The following is a 25,666-nucleotide window of genomic DNA, read 5'->3' as shown; positions in this document are numbered from 1 at the left end:
TGCCTTTAAATTTAAGATTGTTAGTTAAAGTTAATGGTGAGAAATGCGCTCTTTGTTCAATAAAATCTTACTAGCAAATTAAGTGACAAAGTAAAGGCTAAGCCTTTCTGGTATCACAGGCAATGGGCTATGGATCATATTTAGCCAATTTCTGAAGAGCGCTCTTGGCAGCAGCTAATTTGGCTTGCTCCTTGTTGGTGCCGACACCAGTGACGCGAAGGGTCTTGTCCAGGCACGTGAACTGGCAGTACATCATCACCACGTCCTGGTCAACCATGGGCGGACCATAAACGGGATGGGCCCGCTTGTGCTCCTCCAGCTGACGAATCGGGCTGATAGGTATATTGCGGGAGAACTCCTTTAGCTCGGGCTCAAACATGTTGTAGATCACCTGCCAGGTTGTCTGCAGATCGTGGCAATCCAAGTACACGGCCGCAATGAGGGCCTCCAGGACATCGCCCAAAGCCTTGGGCACATCTACGTTCTGCGCCAAGTTGAAAGCCCCGATGCGTGGACCGTCTCCCGATAAATTTTCCATGGCCTGATCCACTTCATCATCTACATCCAGAATATCAGGCTGCACATCTCGCTCCTCCATCAGAAAGCGGACATGGTTGGTGACTCGGTGTCCCTGGCTCTCCTGGAAATTCACAAACTTGCTGATGGTCTCGGAGAGGAGCGTGTTCTCGGCCAGAATGAAGAAATTAATCTTGTGGCGCACGCAGATGCAGCCCAGTGTTGTGTTGTTGACCAAGGCCGAGCGCAGATCCGTGAGCTGGCCGGGACGCAGCTTGGTATTATTTTCGAAAATGTATGCAGAGATGAGAAAGTCGAGTATGGCATCGCCAATGAACTCCAGCTCCTGGTAGCAGCCACTCAGGCGGTTGGTGGGAAACGACGGATGGGTCAGGGCCTGCAAGAGGTAGCCGCGATCCCGGAATGTGTAGCCTATGTTCTGCTCCAGATAGGAGTGGTTGATCAGGAAGCCATCAATATGGGCAGTGCTGACGTTTGCTCTCATCTTGGCGCTCTTCAGCTCAAGATCGAGCAGCTGTGTGAGTGGCTTACCCTCGTCTGGTTTGCAAATGCCAAAGTATTCGAGCATGCGGAAGCCATGCTGTAGTCCATAGTTCCTCACAATGACCCCCAGCAGGGCCTCCAGGGTGTCGGCCACGACCTTGTTCGGTATAGTGGCCTCTTCAAAGCAGTAATTCACGTCGGAGGAGAAGTCTTGCCCGGCATAATGGTCGTGCTGATTGCCTTTGCAGCTCTGCTCGAAGCGACGATAGGTGGACTCGCTGCAACGACCCGACTGAATCTCCTCCTCGACCAGCTGCAGATCCAATAGATTGTGGGGTCCAATCAGTTTGGCAAGGCTCGGCTGCTCCGTGCGCAATGCCAGGATATTTTCGGGTATACCAATGCTGGGCGGTAGCCACGATATTCTGGGATCGAACAGGCTGCAGCTAATGCGACTGGGAATATCGGTATCCCTGAGGCAGTACATCAGATTCTTGTTGGACACCAGCATCGACTTGACCTGCGTGAGCGTGCCCTCGTTCCAGTCGGGATACCTGCTGGCCAGGTACAGACTGCTGCTCATCTTGAGGAACGAGTCGCCCAACAGCTCCAGTCGCTCCATGTCATACACATCTGCACTGCCCGCTGTGGTGATGGCCGCCAGGAACTCCCCCTGATGGGCCGGAGAGATGTGTTCATCGGAGACGCTCTTCAGCAGAATCGGCAACACATTCACCGACTGCTGACTGGTCGCCGAGCTTTCTGGCGGCAGCAGTGCTGGTCGAGCCACTGGTAGCCTTGCCGGGCTCCTCGTATCATAGATGCCCCTTTTGGGCATCTTGAACTGTGTCTGCAGCCAGTACTCCTTGTCTTCGAGCTCCATTTTGTCGATGGACGTTACTTTGCCGGTGACGAATAGGTTGTAATAGTTCACCTCCACTCTGTAGGAGGACATGAAGTTCCGGGATAGGTCTACGGGCTCAAGGTAGTGCTTCCAAGGCTCTTGTAAGTCGCTTATATGCAGGTTTTTTACGCCCATCTCAATTCCTTTGGTGGCCATGGGCTCCAGAATGGAGCGCGGCTCTTCGACATCTTCGTTGGGCACGGCATTGCCGTGGGGATCCACATTGCGGCGCAGCGACCAGTCGATTTCCAAGCGCTTTGGCCTGTAGTCGACTCCATTCTGAGGCAGACGCTGCAGACCCATGAAGGTATTGAAGCGCTTCCGCAAGTCCTCAGCGTGCAGCAGGTAGTGGAAGCGGTTCAAGATGCTGGGAAGAAACAGGGCCTTAATCCAAAGGTCACCGGGGAAATCGTAGTTGAAGCAGAGCTCCGGTATGAGGATGATCTTGCCCCTGGCCTTGCTCTGGGCCGACGTTTTGCCCCGCTGCTGGACATAGAAGTTCAGCTGATCGGTAAGCTCGCGCACCTCGATCAGGCACTGGTCCATGTGCACCACACCGCCGATGTGATTGCCATACTTGGACGTGGTGAACTCGCCATAGCTCATGCTCCCGTTTTTGCTCTCCATCGTGCTGCGCGGTGTCAGGTCTCTGCGCACCTTGTGCACGAGCATTCGCTTGCTTGAGAAGTTCGCATACCACCGGGTCACAATTTTGCCCTCAAGGTCTTCTGGACGGGGCGCTGGCTGCTCCTGGCGCTGCTTCACGCTGACAGGCACCGGGAGGGGCAGACGCTGGAACTGACGGACCAGCGGCCAGTCCACCACATTCTGACCCACTGAGCCCACGGCCAAAGGCACCACGAAGTACGAATTTTTTTTGCTAAAACGATCCAGCACAAAGAAGGGGCGCCAGATCTTCAACAGGTCGCGGAACAGCATCGCATGGAACTGATGCAGCTGCTCCAGCTGCTCCGCAGTCGAAATAACCAGCTCGCGCGGCTGCTCATTCACACGCACATGCAACGGGCCTTGGTTGCAGAACAGCGGCATCTCGGAGAGAGGCGGCAGCTGCTTCCTTAGCAGCAGCGCCATGTTCCTGCCCGTCAGCAGATTGTCGTGCATGTGCTCCGTGTAGTCGTTCCGCTCGAACTGCGGCTCCAAAATTATCTCATAGGCATAACAGACTTCGCCCACCCGTGGCCGGCAATCGTAGAACTCCGTCGGATAAGCCTTCTTATAGGTAGAATGTTTCTCCTCAGTTTCTTTTTTCTTGCTCACCGTATTGACCACTGCAAGCAGAGGAAGGCTTAATGATTAAAGATAATTAAAGGGACCTAGACCCACCATCGTCGTTGTATTTCTTCCAGTGGTCAAAGTGGAAGTCGGCTATGCCAGCTACCCGCTCCTTTAGCGAGACCGGTAGGAAGTGGTCGTTGAGCTCCCCCGCATTGAACAGTTTAATGCAGGTCTTAAATGCTGCCGACATTTTGGCTGCCCTAACGGAGGACATTGGATCGCCCTGGAAAGATACGAATGGAAAGATGAATGACTGACTTAAATAATTCCACTTTCAGCTTACATGAATAGTTTCCCTAATGGACGAGCTGAGCGGAAGCTCGACGGAGACAACTTCTTTCAATGCGGCCCCTGTGCCAAAGAGATCCTTGAGCTGCTGCTCAGTGAGCAATGTCATCCAGGGCTGCACGAAACCAAAGGCATCCGTGGGTAAACTCTGGCAGTAGCGATGGAGAAGCATCAGGGCCAAGCTGGGCAGCAGCACGGCACCGTGTTCGTTTATGAATGGTTGAATCGAATCGTGGAAGTGATCGGCTATATCGTGCATTAAGGGCTCGGAACGCTCGAGCACGCGATCTTTTAAATACTCGCCGATGTCGGCATGCGTCTTGCGATATTGATTAATCTGCTTGTTGACTTGAATTTTCTCCATATGTGAGCAAAAAACCACAAACTGGGCTTCCTTGCATCGTGCCCGACCCTTCGTCTGCACGTACATATTGAATGTCTTCAGCGGATCCAGGATCAACACGTAATTGCATGCCTTTATATCTATGCCTTCCTCCAGAACGCTGGAGCAGACCATTAGGTTGGCTTCGCCATCCCTAAATTGGCCAATGGCCTTCGGAATAGAGATATATTCAATTAATTAAACACTTCTCTGCAGTGGACCGAGGCACAACATACCGATTTTTGACACTTTCGCTGCAACAGGCTTTCACAATCCGCTGAAATTGAGTTGCGGCCCACCATAAACTGCGGTACGAGGACATTGCGTAGCGCCGGTGTGACCTCAATGAACTTTTTGAGCACTTGGTATATGCACTTGGTCGTATATCGACGCTCGACAAAGATCAAGCAGCAAATATCCTTGGCCTCCTTTCCGGAGAACGTTTGTTTTACGTAATGCAACAATACTTGCACATTGGGCATCGAATAGTTCATGATGGTCTGCTCTGTGTGGATAGCGGTATCCGGATCCGTATCCTCGTCGAGATTATTGCGGAGCATATCGACTAGTATGTGACGGATGCGGTTGCACAGGTTGATGGCCAACTTGTAAATGTTGCTCAGGGAAATGGTTTCCGACTGGTGCAGCTTCACTTCGAACTCCAGAGCAACCGATACAATGGCCATGGATGCCGCGTATGCGCCGTAATGTGCCAGTTGGTACTCAAAATCGTTAAACTTTGATTTAACATATTTTTTCTTATTGGGATCTAGCAGGTGCTTCATTCCCTTGGAATAGCGCTTCGGCTGTTGGCCAATTTCCACTATGTCTAGCAGTGCGTTAAATCTTTCAATTTTTTTATGTATGGTGTGGACGACTTGATGCGTCCCACCTTGCACTGCATATGGCAATAACAATTCCTTTGGTTGTGTGGAGTGCCTGCAAAAGAACGAACAGAGCTGCTGTAGATTGAACTGCTCCCATGGGCAGGGCTAAAAAGGTCTCACAGCATCACGTTCTTGAACTCCTCCGTGTCGGACACAGTGACGATGTTACTTCTGTAGGTCGTCTCCAGTTCTTTGAGCTTGTGAAAAACATTACTTTCCTTGCCTTTGATGAGGACACCTGTCAGCCCAACAACGCGCGGCAACGGCGTGCCCTTAGCAGCAAGCAAGAATAAATGCATGAACTCATGGTAGGGGTGGCTGCCAGTGCCATGGTGGCACTCGTCTATAATCACAATGCTCACAGAGCTCAGCTCCATAACCTTCTGGGTGAACATATTCAATATGACTTGGCCTGTGCCCACCAGAACCTAAGGCCGATTCAACAGAGAGATGAAAATGCAATTAAAATCAAAATAAAGGGCATCCAGATGAAGTGCCTGATCATAATGCATGCGTACGTAAAACTCACTTGGCATTCGCTTATTTCGTGACACCACTTTGATTTCGACCATTCGTCGACACCCTGTTCTCCCACGAAGAATCCTACTTTGAGATTTGTATACTTCTTCACGGCCACGGCCTGCTGGCGGGACAGCTCGACGGTGTTGCACATAAAAAGAGCACGCTTTCCGCCCTCCTCGATTGATCTGGTTGATTTAGACAAGAATGAGTGTTTATTTCAACTGTTATGCGCAAGCACGACTTACTTGTCCATGTCTTTTGAGAATCGCTTTAGGGCCATTATGGCCACGTATGTTTTGCCAGATCCGGTCGGCAAATAGATGATCCCATTGTTCTTGGTAATATGATCAACGAGGCGCAGCTGATAGCTGCGCGGCTGCAACCAATGAAAATGCATTTCATATACAATTCACTATCTACATATTTATGTGTGTGTGGTATGTGTGCGTGTGCAATTTATGCAATTACCTTTATTTCTTCCTCTACATAAGCCGTGTTGTCTGCCATGATGCTTCTATTTGCTCCTGATCCCGCCTGATCCTGAATCCACGCACAACCGCTCGCTAAACGGAGAAAATTTAATGATTCTGGTTAGTAGTGGCAGTAGTGACCCGCGTTATCTGTCTCTGTTGACAGACTGGAACTAGCCCGGAACTATGGGGAATCACTTGTTTTACAAGTAACTTCACTATTATCCGCTCGCTGTCGGCAATCCCGTCTTTAATATGTGAAATAGGGTTGTCAAATATATATCAAAATATCAATATATCGATATTTTTTTTTTAATAACAAATATTTAGATCGGGATTTGTTTTCCCCAAAATATCAATATATTGATATGTTTTTGCGATATATTTTGATATTTCAAGTTCGGTAACTAACCGCAGGATCTATATAAATATATAGGGTAAAAATTGTGTCTGGGCACACTGCAAGCACGTGGGGAACATATCCTCTACGCCAGGTAAGTATTGGAGCAAAGCTGTAACAAGTTACATATTACGACGTGGCGATTTCCCCCTTGTAAAGGCGGGTGGCCAAATAATTCCCCTCTACCTAAGGGTAGAGCGGTAACTTAAAACCTCAAAAAAAAAAAATATATATATATAGGGTATATTGTATTTGTGCACAAAAGTGGATGTATGTAACGCACAGAAGGAAATGTTTCCGACCCCATAAAGAATATATAATCTGTTGTTAGTAGTATTGATCAGCATCAATAGCCGAGTCGATATGGCCATGTCTGTCTATCCGTCTGGCAGTCTGGCTCAGAGACTATAAGAGCTCGAGCCATCGAATTTTGCCCCAAGATTGCTGTGATATCACACTGATACAAGTGTATGTCTCACACGTCCCTATTCGTTTAGCTCACGAAACTGGGTTTTTCTCGACTTTACACGGACACCACATATGTGTGCTAGTGCGTTGACTGTATGGTTAGTGCTTTGGTACCAATTACCCCCTCCGCAAAATAATTTTTTCTCAGAGTTTTCTAGAAAAATAGGAAAGTGCAATGTATGCAGCAGTGGTGGTTTTTGTGAGGTGTGCGAAATGTGATCTGGAGGATTTTCGTACTGTTAAAAGGTCTGTGGGTGCTTTCAAACAAACCCCATAAATACTTACTCAAAATAATTATGTATGTAAAGCGAAGAATATGGAATAAGGATTAAAGATGTTAAAAACGTATGTAAGGTTTCTGTTTTCTCTATGGAAACTGTTTAACTCCGCAGCGCGCGGAATTCAATTTCTGCAAATATATACAAGCAAAATAATGTCATATATATCCATATTTTTGCATTGATATATTTTATATTATTTTGATATTTTTTCCAAGAAAAATATTTCACCGATATGATATTTTCTTAATATTTGTCAGCCCTACCTTTAAAGCGTGCAAAGCAGTGAATCTTAAAAAATGCCCTTGGTTTTTATGTTCTATTTAATATTACTAGCTAGTTGGGATTCTCAGAGCTATAATTTTATCTGATTCATCAATCAATTTTCCACACCGGCTGACCGCTTGACCCCACCAGAAGATATCCAAAATAAATAAAATAGGGTTTTGACCAGTACTAAGATGCGATTCTGATTTCTTATCGTTTGCATGGGAACATCATCCCTGATTCGGTTGACATAAAAAGTTGACCACCAACACTAACCATATGAAAACGCGGAAAAAATCAAATAAAACAACTGGGCAATAATAATTTTTCCGTAAATTTTAATTTGCATTCGCTACGTTTCGTTCTTGTCGGCCTTTTGTGTCTTTCCTCCTGCGAGCATATCCTGAATCTCTAATATCGTCTTGCCCTTCGTCTCGGGCACAAAGAACAGGGCATAGAAGAAGGACAGAACGGCAATGACAGTGAAAATCCAAAAGGTCGGACCCGGCCCAATCGAATCCTTCAGGATGGGAAACAGTAGTGTCACCATAAACGCAGAGAGCCAGTTGCTGGTGCCGGCAATGGAACCGCCCAAGCTCTTGATATCCTCCGAGAACACTTCAGCCATGACCAGCCAGGGCACGGGGCCAAATCCGATGGAGAAGAACACAATAAAGATGCAAATACTGACAATGGGCAGCCAGCCTAGGCCGACCACCGAATCTGGATTGCTTTCACTCATCTGGAAGTAGACGCCCATCAGACACGTTGTTATGGCCATGAGGACGCCAGAGATCAGCAGGAGGTTGCGGCGACCGGACTTGTCAATGATGGCCACTGCCACCACAGTTGTGGCCGTTTGGGTGACGCCAATGAGGATGGTGGACATGCTGCCGGTTAGACCAGCGCCCACATCCTCGAATATGGATGTCGAGTAGAAGAGAATGGCGTTGATGCCGGTCCACTGCTGGAAGACCTGCAGCAGAACAGATATGCCCAGGCCTTTCCTGGTGACGGGACGTCGAAGCGCAGCCATAAAATTGATCTTGGGCTGATCATTCTGTCTCTGCGACTCATCGAGAATCTCCTTCAGTTCATCGCTGATGTCGGCATCCTTGCCGCGCAGCCACTGGAGCGCTTTGGCGGTGTCCTCGTTGCGCCCCTTCTTGGCGAGATACACGGGTGACTCCGGCATGAAGAAGTGCACTGCGGCAAAGATCAGTGGAAGAATGGAGCACAGAATGTTGATCGTGGTCAGCGGCAGAAAGGCGCCCAAAACGTAGCCATAGAAGACTCCGGTCACTATCAGCAGCTGGAAGAAACTGCCAATCGTGCCGCGCAATGCTGTCGTTGAGATCTCCGTGCAGTACATGGGCGCAGTCACGCAAAACGCACCGCCGCACATGCCCAGGATGAAGCGTCCAAAGTACAGCATTGTGACGTTATTGGCAAACAGCATTAGAACCCAGCCGACCATGTAGGGCGGAATCAGGGCCAGCATAGTCGGCCTGCGGCCAATCCAATCGATCATGAAGCCGATGGGTATGCAGACGACAGTGGCGCCCAGTGTCAGCAGTGCGGATATCCAGCCGAATTGACTGGAGGATATGTCAAAGCCATAGTCCGAGTCATCCGTGATCATTTGCTCCACCGGCGAGGACCAGCCAATTGAGGCGCCCATACACAAGGCGCCAAAGCTGGCAGACAGCCCGGCTATATACTGTGGCAGTACCGATCCCTTGGACATGATGTTTCTGTTCTGTTCTCCGTGATGGAAAAAATGTAACTGAATTTGACACGCTAACTGTTATTGGGCTTCAAAAATGTCCCCCTGCATGCGATAACCAAAGCGTCGTACGCTGACGCAGGGGTCGCAGGGGTTGGAGACGTCGACGCTGGCAGATTGGGAAGCACTCGAGGTTGAAGAGAGTCGTAAATCTGATTCTACACTACAATAATGGAGATTTAGAGCACCGGCGGGCAGTGGCAGAGGGAGAGGTAGAGGTAAAGGTAGAGATGTGAAAAGTTCCCAAAAACCAATTGAAAGCTGAAACCGCTAATTAAATGGCTGTTGATATGCATCACACCTACATCACACACAGACGCACTCATCTGTTTTTATAGCATGTGTGTGAGAGCAATCAAGTGCCGTTATAACAATCTGTTCACTGACACTCCAGAAATCTGGTGCCACTGATTATACCGTTGCATCAAAAGGAAGCATTGTTTCAGTTTGTTACGTTCCGAAATTGTATTTTAGTTGTATTAAATATATTAAATTCCTTCATTTCCAAGTATAGCTGCGATTGGTTGTGTAGTGTGTGTAGCCCAAGATCGATATGTGTAGGAATATATGTAAATATGCATTTACAAGAGTATGTAATCTTCGGCGTTGAGCCTAATTTCCGGGTGTCTTTTCTATTTATTTAATCGTGTGAAAGTAGATAATAAAATTACCCAACAAAATAATTGAATGGGCGTAAATCGCTTGGAGTGCATCTAATCTGGCCACTAACAAAAATCAACGCCAGGCATCAGGCATCACGCCGAAAACACATGTAGGAACATTTCAAAAACTGTGACAAATTTTGTATGCCAACGGTCATATGTCGGTCAAGTTATCAGGAATGTTGCGCCCTCATTGATGTTGATAGCTTGGATTGGATTTTCTGTGCACGCATGGAACACCAAGGCGATGGACCCCCATTCAGGTAGACCAGGTGGCAGCGGAGTGCTAGCGCAGCGTGGTGCTCACCTGCCGATAAGTGTCTATCATCTGATTTGGTCTGTAAATGCCCATTTCCTAGGGAGCAAATCCGATATGCAATCGGTGGTTCGGTTCCTAGTTTTGTGGTAATGCATTAGAGGTGTTTTGGGCTAGATAAAGAACACCAAATCCATGTGCTGATAATTTACAGTCAGGTGACAGTGCCAGTGCCCGCTCCACTCATCGTGTCCTCAGAATGCATGTTTGTTGTGGGATCTTTACATTAAAGTCTTTATTACGTCGCATTACAAATGCAATACAAAAGTGTTTACAGTTTAAGTTTACGCGGACTTAGATGCCATAGCTGCAGGATGATCGAATTTATGTTATATAACGAAACAATATAACAACAGTGAGTAAAACGAACCATAGGGATTTTTAGTTCTTGCGCTCTGCCTCCTCCATAGCGCGCATCATTTTGGCATCATGTTTTTCGTGATGCTCCCTTATGGCACGCTGCAGCTCGTCGCGATGGCTCAGGTGTTCAGGTGGATACAGTTCGCGCTTCTTTTTGGTCACCCACTCCTCGAAATATTCCGGCTGGTTGAAGATGTGAAACAGGGCCACCGGGAATGCCATGTACATGCCCATTTTGGCGACTTCCAGAACCCAGGTTCCCATTTTGGAGTTACTAGTCGCTATTTACGCAGTTAATCTCTGGTAAAACTTAATTTTCCAAACAAAATAAATTTTTGTTTTTCATCAACAAATGTCAGCTGTTTAACACGACAATAAGTGTTGGGTTAAGTACGGTGGAAAGATAAAGCAGTGCTGTGCAACGCGTACAGGTTCAAATGTTTATTATGAATTATTATAACTAATATTAAGCTAAATTGAACTGCCACCAAAATGTTACCCTGTATATATGAATGTATTTATTTTGTATATTATTGTTTTTGTTTTTGCTGAGTGGCATGCAATTCTTATATAATATTCTAAGCTTAAGGCGAGAACACGTGTCGTACCGCAAATAATTTCACGGATTAGCAATATTTTTGATGAGATATGAGTTTTTAAAACCGTACAACGGTTTTAACGTTAGATTATGTAAAAGCTACACATGTAATATTTAAAGCTACAAAGCTGTTTCGCCTGGATACTCCTCGGGAGAAGTAATAAGCAGCTTTTTGGTGCGCACGTGCTCCTCCAGAACATTCATGTTCTCCTTGTTTTCCGCATCATCTGCAATCAGTTGACACTTTAGGGGTGTGCCGGCCGAGCGTTTGCGCCCATTTGTGGCGCTGGCATTGCCCAAGGGAGAGGCCATTGGTTCATTGCCATCCAAGCAGTACAGCAAACTGGGACTCAGCTCGGCCTCATCAAAGTCATCAATATCTTGGGTGGTGCTGGCTCCACCGAAATCATCCGAGCGACTGGCAAACGACAAGTCCGCGGGGCTGGCAGTCAGCACGCTGCGTGTAAGCAGATAATCCCTAAAGATGAAATATGAATGTGAGATCCATGCGGAATTTGCTAACCGACTATTGAGACTCACTTGAAATCACTGGACAGAGCGTTCGGAGGTTTAGACTCCTCATTGCTGTTGCTGCTGCTGCACGTGCGCTGTCTAGATCTGAGCAGGCCATGGCCCTGCTGATGTCTCAATATCTCCGCATAGCCGCCAAGAGAGGTAGCGTCCTCGCTATGGAGAGAGGGTGGCTCGCGCTGCTTTACGGGCGTTCCGGCCAACGAGTCATGTTCATCCTGCTCGGATAAGCTGAGGTTAAGCTGCTTGTCGCCGTTGCCGCCCAAGGCATTGAGCAGCATTACGGGCTTGCGGGAGCGTGGCGTCATAATAGATTCCTGCAATGAAATCAGGCATCAAAAATAAAGTTTCATATGGTAATGTATTGGTAACCAACCTGCATGGACTTGGGCATGCGCTGCGTCGATTTGGTGATGGGCGACATTGAACGGCGTCCCATGTGGAGAGCGGGTGTGCTCGTTATTAGATCCATGTTGCGATAAACGCTGCTCTGCAGGATCTGCTGGTAGCCCACGGCCATGGCAGGCAACTCATTGGAGCTGCCATTGGACTCTGACAGTGTATCGTCATCGTCATCCGCCTCATCCCCATCATCATCGTCGTCAGCATCGCTACCTCCAACGTCCTCAAGAAGTGGAGCATCTGCTGCCGACGGGCAATGCTTGCCCTCATCGCCACTGGGACGCCGCCTCAGGGTGGCCGATACACTGCGCACCAGTCGTTTGGTCGTTTCCGGCGTGCTGAACGGGAATCTAAGATTGCCCATGCTCACGCCCTTCATTAATTTTCGGGTTATCAGCTTGCCCATGTGGTGGCTGCTGCTGCAGATGGCAGCCATTGAGCTGGACACCTCCACAATGGGAGTGAGTGCTCCGTCGCCGTCGCTGTGTTCTTCTCCTGGTACCTGGGGCAGGATACTTGAGAGATTAGGCTCCGATTTGTAGCGAGTGGATTGCTGCACGGGCGTGCAGGGATTCGAGTACTCCTCAATCTCGTACAGATGATACTCGTCAAAGGCCACGCTCTTCTTGTCGATCAACTGCTTGGCCGCCGCTGACATAATCTTCAGAGGCGTCCCACAGCAACTGGCATCGATCTCGTCCTCCTCCTCCTTCTCCTGGACAGCAGACACGCCTCCAGGCAGCTGATTCGATTGCTGGCGACTGGCGGAAGTCGAGATGCTGCAGCTGGAGCTGCTGTCCGAGGACGAGGTCTCGATTTTGAGCGATGTGGATGAGATGGATTTCTGAAGCTGATGCAAGGGGTTAGTAGCAATGGAGGTGGCCGCGGTCGCGCTTGCACCCTTCGATGAGGTGGGTGTCGGTGGTGTGGGACTCTGGAACAGCACGCGCAGTTTCGGCTGCTTCACATGCGACAGATTAGGCGTCTAGGACACAATGTAGAGACATGCGGTTAGTCACAGCAAATTGGAACAGAATCTTGGCTAGCGACTCACCCTCACCTCCGTATTAAAGCTGGGGGGAGCTCTCTTGGGTGTGCGCGACATGAGGCTCTTGTGGAAGATGTGCTTTTTGATCGAGTCCCCCAAAGACTTGGCACTGCGTGTGGCCTCGTTGTTCTTAAGTCGATTCATTACCACGACCTGCAGCGGAGTGCCTGAAACGAGCGATTGGAATCAATGGGGACGGTGAGTGGGGGGAGGCGACATCGCGCAGCTACCTTGTCCGTTTTGCTTGTTGAACTGCTTGATGAGTCGACGCTTCTTGGAGGACTCCGGCAGGCTCTGAATGTGAGCGTACAGCTGCGCCAGCTCAGTGTCCGTGTTGTTGCTGTTGTTGGCCGCTGCAGTGGCGGCACGATCTACAGAAGTGTACATCGTGTTGACCGTCGAGACGTCCGAGATGGATTCGTCGAGCGTTTGCTCAGGTGACATGGTTTTCTTGCGTTTGCGCTCAAGAAAGTACACCCGAATGTCGGTGGCCAGCTTGCCGGGCACCTCGAAAATCTCCAGGCCCTGCCGAATCATGTAAGACACAATGCTGGACATATTCTTCGCTGTGTAGTGAAGCACCTCAGGCGGCAGTTGCCTGGGGCAGATGAGGTGCGGCGTAAACAAGGTAGCCAGATTCTCTGCAGACATCTTGTTGATCGCCTCGCGTTCGGCCACCGCATGGAGCATTTCAATAATGTGATGCAGCAGCTCGCGATGCTCTTCGGGCAGCAGTAGAAGGAGCAGCTGCACTGAGTTGAGGATATGCTGCTGACGCTCTGCGGTAGCCGCCATCTGACCACCGATCAGTGCCTGGCATAACGGCGCTATCTGCAAATGTGCTGGATAGAGGGCGTCTGTAAGCAAGGGCTCTGGCAACTCGGCCAGGAAGCTCTTGAAAACGGTGGCGCAGTCGTGGGCCGAGAATCCTGTCAACTCCAAATCCAGTGGCAGGTCGTGTTGGATGTGCATCCTCAGCTCGTTCTGCCTAGAAACGGCTCCTGTCTTGCGGAACAGTCCCTCCTGGGTGAGATCTATGAACAAGCAATATAATACAAATTCTTTTTTTTATCCTCCCTTCCACTTACTCTTGTTTAGCATAAGAAAATCCTTTAACTCCCCCAGATGCATCAGAAATCCTGCATCGATTTGCTGCTGCAGCGTTTCCGTGGGACTGTTGCCAGCCGACTTACTTCCTGCCGCAGCCGTGCAACCTGTGGCAGGACCGCGATTCTTTTTAGACAGGCGATTCCACTTTTTCAGCTTGCCCTTGTCTTCGTAGACGATTTCGTGGCAGGGCAAGTCGAACCTGCAGCACATTCAAGTGGTTAGCACTAGATTTGGGTGGGAGGGGAAAGTCGCTTGTGACAACTTACTCGTCGGTGTTTAGCTCCAGCTCGAAGGAGAGGTGCATGCGCACCAGAGATTTGTACTTTTCGTAATTGCAGCTGCGCATGCGTGTCGCCAGTTCGCGGTCGCTGGTTCCATTGATGTTTGCGTAGTCCACGTCCATTGTTTGATCCACTAACACGATACGCGAGGGCGTATACAGGGCGACTGCAACAAAAACAACAACAGCACTGCACCAAACGGGAAGGACTACCGTGGACTCGATTAAAGCTGAACACGCTTTAATTTAACAAATATGCGCTTTCTAGTAGTACAATTCAAAAGGTTTGTTGATTGACAGCATATTTGTTGATTGCTTTGCTGGTCGAATTTAAGTGCGGAATTAAGGGAGACGCTGGCAAACCGCTGTGAATTGAAATTTTAATGTAGTAGAGTTGTCACTGGTGTCCAAAGTACACTGTGTATGTCAATTTCAGGTGCATGTTGAAGAATGGCAATCCCTACATCAAAACTTTGATACATGCAGCTATAATTAGTTAACTTAATAACTTTAATAACTCGAAATTCCAAATTTTATTTCTGACATGCAACGTTTATCAACACTAATGAGTATCTCAAAAATACCGATATCCCGATAAGTTCGGTCCCAATATTTGCTTATTTTTGTATGTAGTATTTTCTAGTATTTTAATGTTTTAAAGGGCCTTGTCTATTCGTTTGCCTCTCTTCGTTTATTTTTGTCGACCTTCACTGCTAAAACCCTTTTTTCTGAAAATCGAATAAAAGGGATTCCCTCGGATTACCCTGATAAAATAATATGTTCAGAGAGGAGAATTATTGCTAGTGGGTGGGAGCCGAATACTAAAATCGACCCATATGTTTTCTGATCATTGTCAGAGCAAAATTTTAAATAGTGTTTTCCAACACCATTGCAATGTGCATGATGCCATTTAAACATTTAAAAACAGTAAATAAATATGTTGCACTAATTCGCATAGATGGTGGATCTAAAGAAAGGCGACGGTCTCTGCCAACTCGGACAAAGGCTTCCTCATTAAAATCCTTTTGCGTCAAATTCTGCTCGTGGCAATGTCTGAATGGTTTCACGGGGATCATTGTGGAGCAGAAGGACAATGATTTTGTCATTTTTCCTGACATGATCATGAACCCCCACTGTTTCCCCTCCCTCATGGTAGTGGCCAAGCCTCTGGAGCTTCTCTGCGGCAAGGCCGGAGTTCTCTTGCTAAATTTGTTCACCTACTCCGGTTCGGTTTACGATCAGGCCGCCTGGCCTACTTCTCCTGGTGCCACTTCTGGCAGTCGTCGGCTTATGTCTGCACGATATCGGTAAATCTGCTCTTCCAGCAGCTAACCAGCATGAAAGTGGTGCCCAAGATGGTCCAAGGGGTAAAAATGTACCCTGAATTTAAAAATAATTTGTTTTCCTTATTTTAATCTGCCAAAGTGCGGTGTTTGCTCTCTCTACACAATCCAAGTTTGATAAATTTGTATGTCCTTGGGCACTGCCCCCAGGCGGTTCCCTTTCGTTGCTTTGCTTTCCCATTTGCGCACAGTTTTACATATTCATGAAGGTCCTGTCCTCCCTCCAGCTAAGAGTCCTTTTGCTTGGCAAAGCTGGTAACTAACATCAGCTTAGCAGCATTTAATTGCTTCTGTTATCCCTTTTGAGGGCCTCTTTAATTGATAAATAAGTTGGGGGTTCGTTGTTAAGGTTCGTTTAACTCATCTGGAGCGTTCGATGGAGCTACGCTTAATGGGGCTTCTATGTTTCGTTATACAATGATTTACCCGACTTCTTTTGTGTCCCCTCGCCTGAGTGTGAATGAAAGCCTCAACCCAGATAGGAGCCAGAGTCAACGTCATCTGGTGGTCAATGCACTGTCCGGGGCACGTGACCCGGCACATAGCACCCACACAAGGCAATGTCCTTGTGCGTCTTTTCAAGTGAATTGCGCTCAAAATAGTCAAAACCACCTACCAGGCCGCCCAACCCGCCACTCAAACTGACTACCGCAGATGGTGTTGTTGCTGCTGCTGCGAATGTTGATGTTGTTGCTGTGTTGCTGTGTTGCTGTGTTGTAGGCAGTGCAATGGCAGGACAGCAAAAAGAGGCAAGCTGCCAGACATCACTAGGAATGGGGCGAACAATGATGACAATTTAAGGCAGCCACTGCCGCCAGCACCCATCCCACACATCCATGCCATACCATCCCAATCCTTCCATTCATGTTCCAGCGCAACTCAACTCAATCTGGGTCTACCTTCCGGCTTCGCTTCATTTTGTTTTTTCTTTCATTTCTTTTGGCTATTTGTCAAAAATGTTGCTGTTTGCTCCACGGCAACAAGAGGTCTGTGTATGTGTGTGTAGATATTATGGATTTAAATGGGTGTTGGCCACTTGTGCAGAAAGTTAAGTGCTGTTTAAGTGTCCGAGGTGAGGTCCGAAGGATGGTCAATGGTAGGGATGACTGATAAAATGCTTTTCCCATTATTGTTCCCTCTTCGTGTGTCTGCTGAGTAGAATTGGGATTAGTGCAGGGATTAGCTTTGCTTTGTATTTCCATTTAATGCCGATGAACGTTAATTCTAGTAAATTCGAGCCGAAATTTCATCCTTTGCTGATAGCAGCAGTCTGCTGATAACATAGTAACATGGCTTCTCTCTCTCTCACCTTCCGTCTCTCTCTCTCACTCTCTCTCTCAATTTTCGTGCTCTTTTGTAAGCTTCGCATACCAATGCTCTCTTTTGGCTTTTTAGTGCTGACGATTAGGCGGGGCTAGAACTTAAATTCCTCAAGCTGCTTTCCATGTATATAATACAAGTTTTTATTGAAAAGACAAATTTGAAAGCTATACGTACATATGTATGTCATAATGGAGGCAATTATGACATATAGAGAGACTACAACATTTGGATGAGAACATTTTACGTTATTTGGCTTCACTACTAAAGGCTGTCTTTAAAAGCCAGTTTTGTACTGGATTCATTCTAAGCTTTTTTCCGCCAAAAGAGCTCCACTGCTCTCTACGATGGGCTATAAAAGCAGGCGCCAGCGTTGCCAGAAGCTGAGTCGAAGTCAAAAGCTCGCACAAAAGACTCAGCTAAATAAACTAATTCTCCCTTCATGTGCAACTTGTAAAGAAATTCAGAAGGCAAACATTCGTGTGCTTGTGTCAGTGTTGAGCAGTTGGAAACAAATCCAGAACTAGTGAATAATGTTTGCTGTGTAGAATATACCAGACGCTTGTAGCGAGCATAATTTAAAGATTTAAATATTAGTAAATCTTATAAGTGAATTAAACCAATGCCCAACGCCATGGAAACAACATCGAGTTCGGGCAACAGCTCGAAAAAGCCGTTCAAAGTGAGTGCTAGGAGTTCATAATACTTTTATAATCATTCAAAGGCCAGGAGGCAAACGTCGACTGGGCCATGCCCTTTTCTGGGCGTTGTGCACCGATGTTGTTGTTGTGTTGGCCGCGTGCTGCGTTTTTTTTTGTTGGTTCCTTTTTATGGAAACTGGGTGAAACTTGCTCTGGCTGTAAGCAAAGTCAGCAATGCAGGAGAGAGTAAAAGCTTAAAGAGAGTCGAAAGCACAGTAATGGCTCTCTTTCAAAAACAGAAAATTGACACCAGCTCTCGCCCCTGTGTTTTTGTTTGCCTTTGCTTTTGCTTTGTTTGTGGAATTGTTTGTGTTTGCCACCCGTCTGAGGGGGTCCCTTTGTTCCCAACTAATTTGTTTATCTGCTGTTTAAAGAGCTCAGTCCCTCCCTACCTCCGCAGCTCCCTCTGCATCTTCAAGCCGGTCAAAACCGCACGCAGAACATTCGGCGTGCAAGGCAAACAAAACCGGAAAACCCAAAAAGTCGAAACTAATTTTAATTTCTGGCAGAAGCAGAGACAGTGAGAGTCTTTCTTTGAGGCCGTACCACCAGGAGAATGGAATCGGGTACCATTCCTGTCAGTTCGGATCCAATGAAAATAATTAATTCGAAAACCGCCAAACTCAAATCGGCTTAACAGCCCTGTCACATGCCCAGACAGCCATAAAAATGCCATTAAAATGGGAAACTTTTCATCCCGACATGACTCTGTAATTAGCACATGGCCACGCCCATTCAACACACCCCACCCACTAGGTCTTAAATAATTAATAAACAATTTACATAATTCCATGTCATGTCATAGTTGGAAAGCAATTGAAGGCTAAGCTATCTCCTAATTTCCCCCGGGCCCCGGCTCATAAAATATTTAAGAGGCGACTTGTGGATCGAGTCCAAAATGCAGATGAATTTCAAGGCTCTGCCCTGCCGCAGGGTCCCAGACATGGAGGCGACAGGTCTCCCTTAATGTGGGCCCCCAATAATTGAGCAGCTTGAGCTGGTTGTGATTGAAGTGCAATCAAATTACTTTGTTTGGCAACTACCACAAATGTTTCAAGTAGCAATTTTTATTGATAGAAATTCACGCGTTAATTGCTTGTTTTTCTGTTAAAACTTCTTTGAAACCCATACAGTGTGTGCTGCTACAAATTTTAATTACATTTTCAACACAAACAATGAGAAAAATCCTATATACTCGTACCCTTAAATTCTCACAAGTTTCATTTCCAAACAAACAACTCAATTATATTTTTGCTTCTGAAAGAGCACAACATATCTTTGAAATGTATCCCCTTCGGGTGTGGGATTCGGGAAAGTTTTGAATATGACAAAGTTTTCAGTTGCGCTGTTATGATGAGACTGGCGATGTTGAAAAGTTGGCCCGCTTAAAGCGGGAAGTTAATGGCGGATGGCCGAAGAAATGGATGTGAATGTGTATTCAAATAAAAAGTTTCATTTGGCAATGGCATTGCTCTATTATTTATGAAGGCTTCAAGGAAGGACCTGCACGTTCCTCAATGTTTTTTGGACGATACATTTCTCAGATCTGTTCGCCCGGCCAGGCCATGACAGACCGGCTCTAATTTATGTTTCGTTTAACCTTTTCGCTGAGGCAGCATTTAAGGTGCATGCAAGTTTAATGGAGCCTCGTGGAGGCATGTTGTCCTTGCGCCAAGCACTCGCTTATGGCATTTGGCGCCCGTCCCAGTCTCCACCGGCTAAGCATACAGCATGAAGCATGCAGCATGCAACGGCAAACTGCTGACAGGCATAACTTGTCAAAAAAGAGATAATGGCAGTGCCGGCAGAGGCACAGGAGGAGGTGTAGCACAAACGGGTAAATATTTGTGCCGCAGCCCGAGAGAAGTGCATGTCAAACGCCCCACATCCATCCGGAACTACAGCTGAGCTCCGAATTTCCGCTTATCCAGTCGGATGTCAAAGTTCTATACAGCTCTTTCTCGCCCATGCCAAAAGTCTCAATTAGAGCAAATGGACCTGCCATATCTTGCTTATTTATTCATGCCTTTCCTTTGTTTTTGCAAGGCAGATGGAGGATGAGGGACGAGGCAGATTAATCCGCCACGGGGGCATTATTGTTTGTGTGGGGGTGATTGGAGTAATTTACGATTAATTCTTGTCATTCTGGTCCAACCTCTTGTCTGGGGAGTACCTTTTGCTATGAGATTTAGAAACGCCTGCCGATTGAAAAGCACTTTATAGTTGACATTTTTGAGCACCCCGCTTCCAGAACCGGAAATGTCTGGAGGAGGAGCCTTTCCGTCCGTTTTCCGTTTGATTTTGTTTGTATCTTTTTTGTTTGGGTGTTGTCTGGTGCCTTGGACCCTATTAAATATTACCATTGGACTCTGGTCGTATGGCGGGATACCTGTTTCTTTAGCTGGCATCAATTAATTATTCATTATGGCCACATGTAACTGTAAAAACATGCACTTATTCCCTTTTCCTTTTCCTTTTCCTTCTTCTCCTTTTTCCATTACTGTTTACTGTTTGTTTACTGCCTTGTGGGGGTGTCGGCCAGGTCAAGGACGTAACGCGAAACATTAAGAAGGCCGTGTGCGCCGCCAGCCTGGAGGAGATACGGGATAAGGTGGCGGAGAAGTTCGGCAAGTGTGACCAAGAAGCGCCCACCATCCACCTGGACTCGGATGGCACCGAGATCGACGACGAGGAATACTTTCGCACGCTGGACGAGAACACGGAGCTAGTGGCTGTCTTCCCCGGCGAGCATTGGATCGATGTAAGTGTCCTAATTGGATAATTCCTCTACATCTTAATTGCTTTATACTCGTTGCGTCCGGACGCCCTGACGCCCTTACGTATTTACGGTCCACAAATTGAGTTTTGTGATGGAAGAAGAGCTGTTTAATTATATCCTTTGTTGTCCGTTTACAGCCCACGCACTACGTGACCATAACCACGCCGCATGGCAATGAGAGCGTGACTGGCAATGGCGACATCTCTCCAGAAGGAGGAGGAGGAAGAGTGGGCGGTGGAAGGTGTGACGGAGGCGGCGACACCACCGATGCCAACAACTCGGAGTCGGCAGCCCGCATACGGCAGCTGGTCGGACAACTGCAGAACAATCTGTGCAACGTGTCCGTGATGAACGATGCGGATCTGGACTCGCTATCCAACATGGATCCCAACTCATTGGTGGACATCACCGGCAAAGAATTTATGGAGCAGCTAAAAGATGCCGGCAGGTCGGTATAACACTCGAAACCGTGACTATAGTCCAATCAATGTTTAATCTTTGTCATTATTGCCGCCAGGCCGCTGTGTGCCAAGCGCAATGCTGAGGATCGTCTCAATTTGCTGAAGCTGCTCAAGGCGGGAGCCATCTTTTGCTCGGAACGCTATCCGGAGGATGCCGAGGCCATTGATCGCGAGATCGGGCGGCAGCTGAACGAAGCGGAGAGTGGACAGGTGACGGCCACAACGACTAGCAACACGCGCACCATTGAGGTGGTGCAGTGCGACAATCAGAACACGACGATAACCATTACCGTGGGCGAGGCCATCAGCACCTGCATGGCCACTGGCAACGGTGCACTCTCCTCGGTGGAGGCGGCGGCCAATGAGGCCAATGCCAATGCGAACGGGAATGCCGGCGGCGACATCTGACTGCCCATTCTGGGCAGCCTCAGGTGAAAATCTGTCGGTCGAGGAGTAGACTAAGAGCCAAGAACTTGGCGAACAAAACAACAACATCGGAGATGAAAATCAGCGAATGAAATGAAGAGGCGCTTACGGAGACATCAGTCCTGCAACATTGGGTTAACATACATATAAAGTACAGTTGTAGCTTGTAATTAGCGGCTGCGGCCACTGAGAACAAATTCAAACGAAACGAAGACAAATCGTTTCAATCGAAAAATCACAGAGAAAGCTTCATAGGATCTAAGAGTAAATGAAAGTTAACGGCAAAATACACTTGTATTAGTATTAAACAGACACACACATACATATATGAAGGAGGATTAGGAGCAGGAAGAGAAGCCACACAGCTTTGAAGAGTCTTTTTAGCCATCAGGTCAGTCAGGTCAGTGTAAACCCCATTAAACCCAGAAGAATAATCAAGCTCAAAAAACAACAAGTAGAAAATTAGATATTACAATGAGATGTAGAGAACCACAAGATAAATCTAGATAAATATGCCCTGAGGAGAGTTTCGTTGATTTCGGGTATGGAAATTGTTGATTTTCGCCTACTTTGGAGACTTTGTTCGTAGTTAATTGTATTTAATCGAGTTATGCAAATGAGATGAGACGAGACGCACATCAAAAATTGTTTTTACACTGATGCCATTAGGAATGTCATTCGTTAAAGGCAAATTGAGACTGACTGTATTTATGTGTAATAATCTTAATAGTTTTGGGTGGATGGATGGTTGGATGTTAGGATGGAAAAAGGCACCCCAAAGACACACCCTGGTTCTAATGCCAAATGAATTTAAGCAACGACAAACATTAACATTAGCAATTTAAACAGTAAACAATAAACGCGACATGCAATTGCACGACAAACAAACAAACAAACAAACAAACAAACAAAAACACCAAATATGAAACCCAACCAAGAAAACTGTCTACAATTTGAATAAGCAATAAGGGAGATCCGAATGGAAACAAAACAATTATTAACTTTAGCCAAAGTGAAACAAATGATGTAAACTATATACACGAACGAATAAATAATTGAACAATTAACACGAGTTGAGTGAACTGAAAATAACTAGCTAGATGTCGGTGCGTATGCGCAATATAGGAAACACCGTGCACAACAGGGCGTATGGGTGTTGCGTTGCGTTGCGTTACTCTTTCGCTGGCAAAAGAGCGAGCAGAGCTTGACAGCAGAGACAGAGAGCAAGCGAGCGAGCGAGCTGCGTTACTGCACAGAGTTAATTGTTTTAGTTTGGATTCCGACTTGGAGTCGGCCTGCTCTGTGACGTCACAAGGCTGTGACGTACGTAGCACGGGTCCGGCTCCCTGCCGCAGGATGGCCTACTAACACACTTTAAAGCTCCTTCCTTTCGCATGACCCAAATTCGTGACTACAGCAACAACTTGCGCTTCACAGCAGTGGGCACAGCGTGGGCGTGGCATAAACCTAATTACATTTATTTTTTTGTGGCCTTTGCACAATTAATATTTCTCATCAAAATAAAAACATTTTCCCGGCTTCCCACCAAGATCTGAACAGCCTTTGATGTGTTTTTAATTTTTTTTTAAATATATTACAAATGAAAAGAAACTCTTGGCTTTCTGTGACTGCTCTTGAAGTGCGGTCGCAATTCGCAATTCACTTTTTACATTTTACATTTTACATACATTCATACATATCTCCTATGGGCAATGGGCGTGGCTGTCTCAGAAATTTGTCGACATCCCCGGGCGTTGCTCTTAATTTGTCTTGAATTTCATTTTACTTTGAAGTTCCATTTTGTATTATGTTTTATTAACGTGAAGGGCGCGAAAGCAGAGCAATTTGGTTGCTCCTTATCTCCTTATCCCACTTACAATCAGACATCATCGGCAGCATCGTTAGAAGTCGCACCATGTGAGGGTCAAATGTCAAGTGTCGAGCGCGAGGTCGTTGTTGAGTAAACATCATATTGAGTGTGGATTTGCTGGGATAACGAGTCGCCAGCCGTTGGAGCGTGGGCATTCTACAATCTCTGCTGCTTGCCTTTTCTTTTTTTCTTTTCTTTTGCAGACAGACACACACACTCACACGCTCATATTTCCCCGAAATAAATGTCACGAGCTGAGGGGGGTTACCATCAGCCGCCTCTGGCTGTTTGCTTTTCTCAGTGTTGCTTTCGTAGTGCACATAAACAAGGAGTTCTCTAATAGATGCCGCAATGGGCATTACTAATACGCCCCGTGGCGCTTTTCATTCTATGTGTGTGTGTGTTATGCGTGTTGGTGTGTTTGTGGGTGGATAAGTAGGGGTCTGTATGTGGTGTAAGGTTGTTCATAATTGTGCAACCAGAGCCACGGCCAGCGGCAAACGGCTGCTCAGACTGCCTCATTTGGGTGTTTGGCTTTCCTCGGAAGTCATTAGGGTAAATCTGAGCACACAAATGTACGTACTAACACATGTACATAGTACATATGTAAATATGTATGTGTGCAGTAGCACACAAATGGAAATGGTAATGAAAGCCCCAAGCTGTACCCAAAGCCGTAGCCGGGAGCCAACTGTCAGTAATTCAGTAATGAAAATTTAACAAACTTTGGCAAACACAAATATGAAATTATCCGTTTTGTTTATCTTGATGCAATTGCTGGCAATGTCGATGCTGATGCTGATGCCCACATCAAATGGAGACGCCTTCGTGGACACGTCTCGGGGGGACATTTCCGTGGCCGAGGCAGAGGAAGGCTCCTGCCTGGTGGGTTGCCTTAAGGCGAGCAACATCAGCAGTGTGGACCCTCCGACAGAGTGTCCACAGTATGAGAGGACCCTCGACTGCACACTGATCTGTTTGTTTAGGCATTAGCAAAAGCGACAAACACAAAATGCCCGCAAGTGAGTATAATTATTCAAGCCTTATCTGGTGTGTAAATTAAGCTTTGTTCGGAGATTATTTCCACGAAAAATACGCATTTATCACTGTCCAACCTTTATCTAGATTTACCTTCACCCAACAACCCCTTTATCTACCTCATGGACGGCTTTTTAGCCAATTTCGTAAGCGAATTAAGTGTAAATGCATTTCGTTGTACACAAATAAAAGAGCATTCCCCACTCGCTCTGCCGAAATACAAATCAATTATGTGTTTCATTAATTTTAATTGCTTGCTACACATTTGAGTACACGCAAAGGGCTGTCGGCCAAACCCACTGTCGGCTTGGCTTACATATGTGCATGTATATAGTAGTCCCCTATAATTTAATTAAATTAAAATGTTTGCAATTTTTTCAGCTTGCACTCATATTGAAATTCCGATTTGTTTCTCTCTTTTCCGTTGGATATTCATTTAGAATGGCAACTGCCAGTGGAGCAAATATTTGGCATTTAAACATCCGGATGCCATGCCGGCTGAATCCTCGTGTGCTGCTCCGAAAAGTTCAAACAAAACAGCCAAAAACAAAACGAAACGAAACGCGGAGGGACGTGTGAGACGCCATGATTCCCGGCAAGCAGAAGGAGGAGAAGATCGAATGTCGAGTACCCATGAACAACATCGAATCGGCACAAAAATAAAATCATAGTACTCGTACCCGAGTAAGCTGCAAGGGTATTCGAGGTGCAACAATCCATAACCATTTAGAATATCAAAGGTTGAGCCTGCAGCCGAAAAGAGTCACGGACCCTGTGGCTGTGGCAATTAATCATTTGCCACATGCGTTGCGTATGACCTTTCTGAAGGCATCGCCTCCTGCTGCTATTGCTGTTGCTGTTGCTGTTGATGCTGCGCTTGCTGTGGCGACATGTGAGTTAATTAATCTAACTGCCCAATGGCTGACAGGCTGCAGACGAGGACAGTGGTACAATGAAGGTCATGGACTGTAATGAAACACGCCGCTCGATGATAAAGATGATTTTGGCAGCCCTCGGGCAGCCCACCTGGCTGACGCGACGCATAAATTTCAATTTGTTTCAGCGTCTGCTCGGGTAGGGGATGTGGGGGTTTATGCATTTAAATTGATGTGGATTTCTGCTGCATCTGCGAAAAGTTGCTCGCACCACGGCCCAATGCACAATTAGCGGACCGAGGCACATAAATTATGTGGCCCCCAACCGAAAGGGGAAATGAAGTCGGAAATTATTGCCCCGAAGGGCAACCAAGCAGCCCGCCCAATGTGCAAAATGGTAACCAAAAATCACTGATGCGATGCGGTCGGTCAGTCAGCTCAAATATGCATGGAGTGTTGCCTGCTTTTAGGCCAGGACTATGCGTTGACCAAGGACAGAGGTAAATCGCATGCGATTCAGGAATTGATCACGTGCACATCTCCAACAAGGCTGCAGCATTTCCGCAGTGCGTTGACAG

General features: G+C 46.9%; 5 protein-coding genes and 1 long non-coding RNA gene across 8 annotated transcripts; 2 read left to right on the top strand and 4 right to left on the bottom strand.

Annotated features, from left to right (window-relative positions):
• Positions 1 to 24: 24 nt before the first annotated feature.
• On the bottom strand, positions 25 to 6,005 carry LOC117578837 (endoribonuclease Dicer). Its single transcript, XM_034264613.1, has 8 exons — positions 5,768 to 6,005; positions 5,545 to 5,675; positions 5,307 to 5,484; positions 4,898 to 5,205; positions 4,127 to 4,829; positions 3,504 to 4,061; positions 3,269 to 3,443; positions 25 to 3,213 (listed from the first exon to the last, which is right to left on the bottom strand). Exons 1-8 carry the CDS (start codon positions 5,804 to 5,806, stop codon positions 128 to 130), a joined length of 5,178 nt encoding a protein of 1,725 aa, XP_034120504.1. The 5' UTR covers positions 5,807 to 6,005; the 3' UTR covers positions 25 to 127.
• Positions 6,006 to 7,500: 1,495 nt separating this feature from the next.
• On the bottom strand, positions 7,501 to 8,978 carry LOC117578854 (facilitated trehalose transporter Tret1-2 homolog). The gene has a single exon (XM_034264643.1). The coding sequence runs from the start codon at positions 8,927 to 8,929 to the stop codon at positions 7,535 to 7,537; it is 1,395 nt and encodes a 464-aa protein (XP_034120534.1). The 5' UTR covers positions 8,930 to 8,978; the 3' UTR covers positions 7,501 to 7,534.
• Positions 8,979 to 10,152: 1,174 nt separating this feature from the next.
• Positions 10,153 to 10,670, bottom strand: LOC117578872 (protein PET100 homolog, mitochondrial). The gene is made up of 2 exons (XM_034264666.1): positions 10,317 to 10,670; positions 10,153 to 10,253 (listed from the first exon to the last, which is right to left on the bottom strand). Exon 1 carries the CDS (start codon positions 10,568 to 10,570, stop codon positions 10,328 to 10,330), a length of 243 nt encoding a protein of 80 aa, XP_034120557.1. The 5' UTR covers positions 10,571 to 10,670; the 3' UTR covers positions 10,153 to 10,253; positions 10,317 to 10,327.
• A 141-nt stretch (positions 10,671 to 10,811) lies between these two features.
• Positions 10,812 to 14,798, bottom strand: LOC117578841. Of its 2 annotated transcripts, none has more exons than XM_034264623.1 (7): positions 14,262 to 14,798; positions 13,974 to 14,194; positions 13,116 to 13,919; positions 12,892 to 13,052; positions 11,812 to 12,822; positions 11,445 to 11,752; positions 10,812 to 11,382 (listed from the first exon to the last, which is right to left on the bottom strand). In XM_034264623.1, the coding sequence occupies exons 1-7, from the start codon at positions 14,396 to 14,398 to the stop codon at positions 11,025 to 11,027; spliced, it is 3,000 nt and encodes a 999-aa protein (XP_034120514.1). In that variant the 5' UTR covers positions 14,399 to 14,798; the 3' UTR covers positions 10,812 to 11,024. The 2 variants fall into 2 exon arrangements, with proteins under 2 accessions (XP_034120514.1, XP_034120515.1); XM_034264624.1 differs by having other exon boundaries at positions 12,898 to 13,052.
• A 2,530-nt stretch (positions 14,799 to 17,328) lies between these two features.
• LOC117578862 (DNA fragmentation factor subunit alpha) lies at positions 17,329 to 22,372 on the top strand. 2 transcript variants are annotated; one of them, XR_004573397.1, is made up of 5 exons: positions 17,329 to 17,620; positions 20,182 to 20,400; positions 20,556 to 20,866; positions 20,936 to 21,340; positions 21,376 to 22,372. XR_004573397.1 is itself a non-coding variant. In XM_034264653.1 (4 exons), the coding sequence occupies exons 1-4, from the start codon at positions 17,561 to 17,563 to the stop codon at positions 21,285 to 21,287; spliced, it is 942 nt and encodes a 313-aa protein (XP_034120544.1). In that variant the 5' UTR covers positions 17,329 to 17,560; the 3' UTR covers positions 21,288 to 22,372. The 2 variants fall into 2 exon arrangements, 1 of the variants encoding a protein (XP_034120544.1); XM_034264653.1 differs by having other exon boundaries at positions 20,936 to 22,372.
• Positions 22,373 to 23,856: 1,484 nt separating this feature from the next.
• On the top strand, positions 23,857 to 24,760 carry LOC117578877. The gene is made up of 2 exons (XR_004573398.1): positions 23,857 to 24,197; positions 24,654 to 24,760. It is a non-coding gene; the product is annotated as an uncharacterized LOC117578877 (long non-coding RNA).
• Positions 24,761 to 25,666: the final 906 nt, after the last annotated feature.

The sequence above is a fragment of the Drosophila guanche genome, unplaced genomic scaffold (genome assembly GCF_900245975.1).
Source record: "Drosophila guanche unplaced genomic scaffold, DGUA_6, whole genome shotgun sequence".
In the NCBI taxonomy this organism is placed as follows: domain Eukaryota; kingdom Metazoa; phylum Arthropoda; class Insecta; order Diptera; family Drosophilidae; genus Drosophila; species Drosophila guanche.
The sequence above is the reverse complement of the archived record's forward strand: the minus strand, read 5'-3'. Positions and strand labels throughout refer to the sequence as shown.